The sequence below is a fragment of the Sinocyclocheilus rhinocerous genome, unplaced genomic scaffold, assembly GCF_001515625.1.
Source record: "Sinocyclocheilus rhinocerous isolate Xijiao unplaced genomic scaffold, SAMN03320098_v1.1 scaffold421, whole genome shotgun sequence".
NCBI lineage: Eukaryota > Metazoa > Chordata > Actinopteri > Cypriniformes > Cyprinidae > Sinocyclocheilus > Sinocyclocheilus rhinocerous.
Genome location: NW_015656177.1, coordinates 257796 through 266573, shown reverse-complemented (window position 1 = coordinate 266573; position 8778 = coordinate 257796). Strand labels below are relative to the sequence as shown.

Here is an 8778-nt window from a genome sequence, read left to right as displayed (position 1 = left end):
CTTGAGGTATTCGTCCAATCACAACGCACTGGATAGCTGGCCAATCAGCTTACACCTCGCTTTTCAGAACGATGAGCTTTGTAAAAATCAACGCGTTTCAGAAAGGCGGGGCATAGAGGAGCAACAATAATGTACATTATGTGGAAAATAATGTGTTTTTTAAACCTTAAACCGCATAAACACATTGCATTACACCAAATACACAACATAATGTTCTTTTTAGCATCGTCATATGACCCCTTTAACGCTAATGCGAGGGTGTTTCTAATGCAGCGTCTATGGATGGGACGGTAAATTTGACATCGTTCTCTCTTCTGACAGCCGTTATCAGTCTCTCTTAATTTTTTTCCTTTTATTGAAAGTCATGAAAGCACTATCGTGTAGTTTTTCTTTTGCTATTTGAGCAAATGGGAATGCAAAAAATATATTTGTAGTACTCTCCCATTCACTGCTATTCAAGTTAACCCAACTATGACGACTTCCCCTGCTGAGAAACCCGGAAATGTGAAAAAGGTCCATTTGCGTGTCCAGGAACGCAGTGGAATATTCTGGTCTACTTTCTCAGGTTTGGCTCCAGTACCTATTGCATAAATGCAAAAAAGACTAGTAGGCCATATGCCTAACAATAAATATTCAATAACGTGTGTCCACCTAAGAGTTTTCAGCCAGGTGAAAAAATGTCAGACGCTCTTCTTAAAATGACCAGCTGGTGGCGCTTAAACGCTTTGGTGTTTTTTTTCCAGCTGATACGCTTTAGTTGCTATGATTTTGAATATCCACGGCGGCAACGTATTGGCCTACTAGTATCTCATTTTTAAAAATTTTACTAAATATAAAAAAGCAGTAGGCTAACCAGTAATATTGACTTCTCCATTGTTGTAGGCAGACGTTGTACAAGTAGGATGGATGGTCGCTATTTGTCCCACCCATCCTCTATTTGCGGCTGGGTAAATAACAAGCGGCAACCTCCCGCTCTCTCTCGTGAAACCAACACGGAAGTGACTAAAACTGCAATTCATCGACTGGCCGCTAGAGGCTGGCTCCAAAAGGGAGTCAGTCCCATAGACTCCCCATGTTAAAATGGCCAAATTTACAGCAGAAAAAAATGTGTTTACAGCCTGGTACAAAAAGTGGTTTTGGTCTATATAGGTAATTTTGCCCTTCATGACAACTGTGAGGGGGTGAATTTTTATAACTTATCCTTTTAAATTATATTAAGCCTTAAAGTTCTGCATAATTAAGGGCGTGGCCACTTGAGTGACAGGTGGATTGCCGCTGCTGTCACCACCGTCGAGCTAGGTGGGCATGGTTTCAGCAACCAGCTCCCGCCTCTTTGCCAATTTTCAATTATCCGGGAGTGACGCGCTGCCAAGATGGTGCCGGCCGGCTCCGCCTACTTCAGGCTTCAGAAACGTTTTTCGGAAACCTACGGGTGACGTCACGGACACTACGTCCATGTTTTTATACAGTCTATGGTAAATAGTGACAGTGACGAACGCTGCGTTTTACAGTTATCAACTCAGCTGCAAAATAAATAAAGGAAAAAACGAGTAATAATATTACCCAAATTTGATTAGTAATGCGTTATATTACTGCGTTACAGCAAAAAGTAATATACTACTGTAATATTATTACTTTTGTAATGCGTTACTCCCAACACTGTTCATGAATGAGGCCCATTATTTAGACAGATCTGCATCACAGGCTCCTTCACTTCGCGCTGTCTGCATATTGAGTGTAACCTGTGGAAACACCTCCTCGGCCATGTTTATGTCTGTGAGTTTTGTGTTTTTGGGTTATAAGATGTAGTTGTAGCTTTGGACTTGGCTCTTCTTTGCAGGCATGAACCTTAGCTTGGCATATACACCTATTTCTATCTAAAAAAAAACATGATAGGGCTGATCATGAAGTTGATACAGACTTTGTATGGCTTGTAAGAAATACCACAGCTGTTGTATTTTGCATACTTCATGCATAGACTCTTACTTGTCTTGCAACTCATGTCAGGACAGGCCTCTTTCTACTCTAAATAACTTTTTGTGCAATGGGAAGTTTGCATTGAAGTTATAGGTTCTTCATGGTCCCATAGATGGCATTAAAGAACCTTTATTTTTAAGAGTGCTGTATTGTGTTTCCGGCAGTGTTCACAGTGGACTGTTTTGTCAAATAACCTTAGTCTTGATTGTTGTACAAGAGGATTTGCAAAGCTACATGTGAAGGATCTTCTTCAAAATGGTAAAAGGTGTTCATGACTTGGGTGTTGGGAATGTCCCAGGTTTGGTGCACTCCATATGTGTGGCTCTCTTGGATAGTCAATATGTGAATTTATGAGAGGAGGCTAACTTTTGATCATGTATTAAAGTCATCTCATTAAAAAAATAAATTTTTCTCTACTTTATTTTTTAGAAATATAAGAATTTGACATGTAAAATACTGTAATGTTCACTGCCCAAACCCCCCAAAAAGACTATTTATTGATATTAAAATGCAAAAACGTCATCTGTTCATTTCTTAATGAGCCATTTTAGTAATGCCTTTCATGTTTATAGGAACTTGCTTGATGTTTAATTTGGGCAGTTAGTTGTAGAAAGCCAGCTGTTCTTGTTGCAGAGGCAGACAGAATTACAACTAGTGGCCTTAATCTCTACTTTGGATCAGTTTCACTGCAGCAAAAAAAAAAAAAAAAAAAAAGGTATTAGCTTCAGTAATGTCTCAGTTTAGCCTTAAATCACCACTTGACAGACCTTCAGCAATTGTCCTGTCCAATAAGGAAACATTGTTCACCCACAAATAAATTCATCAATCTCACCCTCATATCTCCCCAAGTGAAAATGAGTATATGATGGCAATTTAAATTTGGGTAAACTACTCCTTTAACTGATAGTATTCAACATAGTATTCAACCTGGTATATAGTCAGAGCATTGAATTGAAAATATTTGATTCAATTCAATTTGATACTAATCCATTGAGAAAATCCTCTTGCTCCATGTGGGGGTATGTTGGTGTAATCTCCTTTTTGGTTAATCTCATACTGGCGTGCTAGTGGATTTGAGTACAAAAATGATTTTCCTGATATATGTAGAATATTAAATTTTTAGGAACAATTACAACTGGGGTCTGAATGTCCAGTTGATGCAGTTTAATTTGATAAATTAAACTGCATCAACTGGACTTTACCTTGGATGATTATCAGGTTGTCACATTGCTTGTGATTGAAATGAACTGCTATGACCTTGCAATATTTTACAGGGTGAAAACATTTCTGGGGTCTCTCTCGCTCTCTCTCACACGCACACACACTCAAAAAGGAAAGGAACAATATTTTGCATTATGAAAATGAATCTTGGTTTTAGGACCATAACTCTCTATTGCATTGAATTGCAACATTATTTTTTTGATGGAAGTTAAGCACAAAAATACTACCAAGATGTATAAATATACTTTTATAAAAAAAAAATTTTTATAAAAATTATTTTAAAAAAATTCTATAAGAAAATGGTATTCTTTTCCTTAATGCAAAACATAAAAATCTTTTAGAAATATTTTTTACATTTTGCCCACTTTGTCATTTGCCATATTTTCTTTATACTCTCAAACGGTTCATGCACAAGACAAGACATCTTTTTTTTTTTTTCTCCCCTAAACCCTATCTGGGTCATAAAATATACCATATATTCCTTCACTCTACTTCCTTTTTCTTCTTCTCTTATATCCCAGTCTGTCTGTTTCTCATTTTCCCTCTGAAGCCTTTACACCTTCAGACTCTTCTTTTTCTCCTTCATGTCTTCTCACGCCTTTTTCTTTTTATTCATACATATTCTTGATTCTCCTCTTTTAAACACACACACACACGCACACAGTCTCTGTCTCTCTGGAGAACAGAGGCCTCTGTGTGAGTTGACAGGAGGGGGGGTTCAAGGGTTTGGGACAAATTGCTGGCCATTCCAGGGTCCATATCTTTGTGAATAATCCACCGCTTTTCTTGGCCCCTGAGGACCATTGTGTCTTCTCTGAAGCTCAGGTGTGAGGGACGGGCATTCATACATGCCTGTCAAAGCCCTTATTATTGGCCACAGACTGCTGGGATGGTACAACTTTCAGGTAGCTGCCAAATCAGACTTGGAGGAGAGTCAAAAACTCATTCTCCTGTTTACCATTTTGAGGATGAGTTTACAGGGAGAAGATATTTGGTCTGGGTTTTCTCAGACTAAAATTCTGTTTGCTGGTCTGCCCCAGTGTGGGAACCAAAAGACTGAATGTTTGTGCGAGTATGTTTGGGTTGTGTGTGGTGGAATGTTGTGTTTGTGAGGCTGAGGGTGTGTGGCGTGGGGCCAGCCCACCCTGTGAACAGCAGCTCTTTGTGGACACAGGAAGTGTGTTGGGGGTTGGGGGAGAGGAGGGAGACGTCAGGGTGATCTTCTGTCAGAGGCTGAAGACAGGAGAAAGAAGCCAACTAAACAGTAGCACGTTATCTAAGAGCCGCTTAAAGAAACTTAACATAGGCTCTGTTCCAACACCTAGTGGGCGGTCTTGCTGTTTGCTGCCTACATAGACAGCATCCTAAGTGGAGTGGAATCTGGAAATGTAATGCTGTGCATGGTCAGCTACTTCTAAACTCATTTTTGATTACAGATCATTTTTATTCTATTTTATCACTACTTTTAGGTGTTTAATGATTTTGATTCAATAAAACTGATATTTTCACATTGTTAATTCAACAATTTTGAGCTTTTATTCAGCAAGGATGCTTTAAATTTATTCAAAGTGACAGTCAAGGCATTTGTAATGTTACAAAAAATTATTTTAAATAAATGCTGTTCTTTTGAACTTTCTTTTTTATCTAAGAATCCTGGAAAATTGTATCATAGATTCCACAAAAATATTATAACGGTTTTCATCATTGATAATAATAATTGTTACTTATTAGAATGATTTCTGAAGGATCATATGACACTGAAAACTGGAGTAATGGCTGCTGAAAATTTGTGCAATCACAGGAATAAATTACATTTTAAAATATATTTTAAATAGAAAACGTTTATTTTAAATGGTAATATTTCATAACATAATTTTTTACTCTATTTTTGGTCAAATAAATATAGCCTTTGTGAGCAAAAGTGACTTCTTTAAAAAACATTTAAAAGTCTTACTGACTTCAAACTTTTGAGCTATAGTGTACATGCTGTGTTTAGAACAAAATATGGTATAATCAGTGATGAACCATTAGGCTCAGATGGGCTTCTTGTGTATGATATATGATGTATATTGCAAATTAAAATGGGTTTATCAAGATTGTCATCAATCTGATTGGTTGTCTTTACACAATTTTCAGGAGTGCAAAAAAAGTTATCCAATTTCAAATATCCAGTTTCATGTTTACCCACCCTAAAATCACATGGCGTTCATGGTGATTGGTCGCTTTACATGTCAATCAGATGACCACTTGGTGTCTAAATGGGCAGTTCTTGGCCAAAAGAAGCTATGAAAAACAATGCACATAATCAAAAGTCTGGATTTGTGAGACAACCTGTAGCTTCATAATATTTTCATTATGTTTTAATTATATTAGCTTAGCTTATATGGTGGTTTCCCCTGAGTGTATTGTAAGCTTTAGTTGTGCTGTGTTCCACACAGGCAGTCGGCCTACAGTACAGTATCTGTCCTCGCTGTGCGAGCTGCCCCATGCCCTGCAGTCCTACTACACCCAGGGCTACGTTCTGGCCGCCCTGCATCCCATCATCCTCTCAGTGGGCCGGACCCGCTTCCTGCCCTGCAGCCTGCTCTACCGGGCCATTCTGGTCCGCCCACGATCCATGTAAGTTTCACCATGACAAGGACTCCGTACCTCACCTTTGCAGCCCCTATTCTGTACCCCAAACCCCCTGACCAGCTCCTTCCAATAAATAATGAGCTTTTAATGAGTCCGTATGAATATTTAATGAGATTATAGTGGGAGGTCAGACAGACTAGCTGGAGTGGGCGGGGCTTGTGTGAAGTCATATTGGGGTACTGATGTGGGTACATGTGGGTTGTTCTTTTAAATTGAAAAGAAGCCCCTGACAACAGTGTAGTTTTTCAGCAACCAATGAGAACCTGCAAAGAAGCAGTGGAGGAACAGGACAGGCTCGTTTCAACTATGACACTGTAAATTATTCAAAAGTAAGGTCTGGGACAGTTGTAGTATGTTAATAGTGTTGTAGTGTGAAAAACTTTAAGATGTGTAATGCCAAGTCCTGTGAATACTATTTGATTGATGTCTGAATCCAGTGAGCATAAGCTTGAATGCACTTTTAAGCAGAGACAATGGAAACCTGCAAAAAGCTGCTTTCTCAGGCATATCCACATTTATTGTTTGCTTGACTTCCTGTCTATTAAGATGCCTCCATCTGTTAATGTCTTGAAGGAAAGCAGCATAGAAGTATCTTTACGTCTTGTGATATCCAGCTCTACTATTCTGTGGTTGCTTGAAAGAATAAAATACTGTCTCTAATGGACTAGAAATAGACTTGACCAATGTTAATTTAAAGGCCAGTTTAATTAATTTCTGCCAAAAAATAAGCTTTGTAGTCATTAAATCTTTGCTTACATCTGAAGCTCGCTTGAATGAGATGTAAATCATGAAATGTGCTGTTTGAAACCAGTTTTCTTTGATGCTGGTTTCTTATTAAACCATTGACAGATGTGATCAGTTGGGGGTCATAAGGGTTAAACATCTTAGCATTTTTGTACTTTGCTAATGGATGACATGTCAAGAATAGCAGATGTCAGCTACAATAAAATATGCATAATGTTTTCATGCAGCGAGTTTAAAATGCATTTCCTTAATTGATGTGTGTTTGTTTGTGTTGTGTGGTTGCAGTAAACATGCAGTGCCAGTGATTGACAGCTTGCCAGTGTTGCGAGTGGAGGAGTGGCCACTACCCGGAGAATCTCTGACCAGTGACACAGTGAGACTGCTCATAGACAGGGTCTGTGTTTTCATTTCAAATGCTTTTGTCTGTTGTCCATGTACATTTTTTTTCATGTCATTTACAGTGTGCAACAAATTTTATTTTTTTGGCAGACCAGTTGGGTTATTAGTTCAGGTTTTTACTAGCTTTGCCAAAATCTTCACTGGCCTCACCACAAAAAGGAACTATGTATATTTATTTTTAAGAGCCATGGATTTTTATATTTACTGGAAATTATATTTACATATTTCATTAAATGTTTAAGTTTGTAAAGTTGCTTTAAAAGAAAATTGGGTAACACTTTACAATAAGATTAAATTAGTTAATGTTAACAATGAGCAATTCTTTGTTGCAGTTTTACATTAAAATACTTTTTTTGTGTGGGGGGCTACTGCATGTCATATTCTTTATGTAGATTACACATGCAATAATATCAATAACATGCATTTAGAAAGTAGATGGGGTGAATTTTCATTACTGACTATAGCGATCAGAGGACTTTCTTTTCAAAAATGTATCTGCATAAATTTCTGTTCCTTATAATGGAATGTTTAGATAAACAGTCTCATATCATAACTGTGTGTCTTTTGTGTGTGTGTGTCCTCAGGTGAACAGCTATGCCAGGGGTGGCGTGAGGTTCGTGGGGTCAGTGCTCCAGCAGGCTGGAGGAGTGGGGTGTAACGGTAGAGTACCCAGTCCCAGGAGGGGCTGCCGTTCCCCGTCCCGCACACCGCCCGGAGACGCAGATCTAGAGGGCCGTGGCTACAGCCCAGGTGAGATGTTCCTCTAATCTCATTATGGACCATCTGTAGTCTAACTTACTGTTTTTATAGATTTAAATCCAATACACAGATGGACTATAAATGCTTTGAATCATGAACGATTGGGTTAAACTCACAAAGAACATGTCATATTTCACCCCAGAAGCAAACAGGAAAATTGTATTTGGATTTTTTTTTTACTTTACCATGTTGACAAAGAGATCGTTAAAATAAGAACTAGACTGTATAATTTTTAATAACCTTACTATTTGCTTTTATTTTTTTATTTCTTCCTCTTCAGTTTGGTGTCAGTTTAATTTGGTTTAACCCTGTAATATCTTTGTCCTCTGTGGAGCCTTGGCGTCTCCTTACCCTCTGGGCATCATACCAACCTCTCGATTCTCCATGGCAAGCATTTCGGGGCCACATGTGATATTAAGATCAGTCAGAGGCTGTTAGTGTCTAGGTAGTGTTAGTGTAGGCTGTTTATCTGCCCTGTTACACTTATTAGTTATGGTAGATGGACTGATAGTTTGACGTATTAAAAATGGTGTCTAAAGCAATGATCATTGCATGGCTTAAAGGGTTAGTTCACCCAAAAATTAAAATTACCTTGTGTTTTACTCACCCTCGAGGCATACTAGGTGTATATTACTTTCTTCTTTCAGACGAATCCAAAATTATATTAAAGGGGTGGTTCAGTGGTTTTTTTCTAGGCTTGATTGTGTTTATGGGGTGCAGTCTAACATGTTATTGCTTCGTTTTTAAAAAAACGCATAATTTTTCACATAATTTACCTTTATTCCACACCGCTCTGTCCCTTCTCTGAGAAACATGCTGATCATTTCCTGCTTTTATGAAGCCCCTCCCTCAGAAATAGGCGATGGGCTCTGATTGGTTAGCTAGCCCAGTGTGTTGTGATTGGCTAAACCGCCTCTAGTGCGCGTCTAAACGTCCCTCACCTCAGCGGCATGTGCTCCGGTTGCATTGTAAACAGCGGCGTCGTTAATATCGCTTATCCGTTTGAGCCCGATTGAGAAGCAAAGGATATTATTGAAGAGGATC

The 8778-nt window shown here is 38.5% G+C and overlaps 1 protein-coding gene across 2 annotated transcripts in view; it reads left to right on the top strand.

Moving 5' to 3' along the window:
• LOC107719806 (raftlin-2-like) overlaps nucleotides 1-8778 on the top strand; it is a 32245-nt gene that overhangs the window by 14827 nt on the left and 8640 nt on the right. For both annotated transcript variants that reach the window (XM_016527334.1, XM_016527333.1), the window contains exons 2-4: nucleotides 5637-5817; nucleotides 6862-6970; nucleotides 7560-7725. In XM_016527334.1, coding sequence (XP_016382820.1) covers nucleotides 5637-5817; nucleotides 6862-6970; nucleotides 7560-7725 — 456 coding nt within the window. The remainder of the gene's footprint in view (nucleotides 1-5636; nucleotides 5818-6861; nucleotides 6971-7559; nucleotides 7726-8778) is intronic.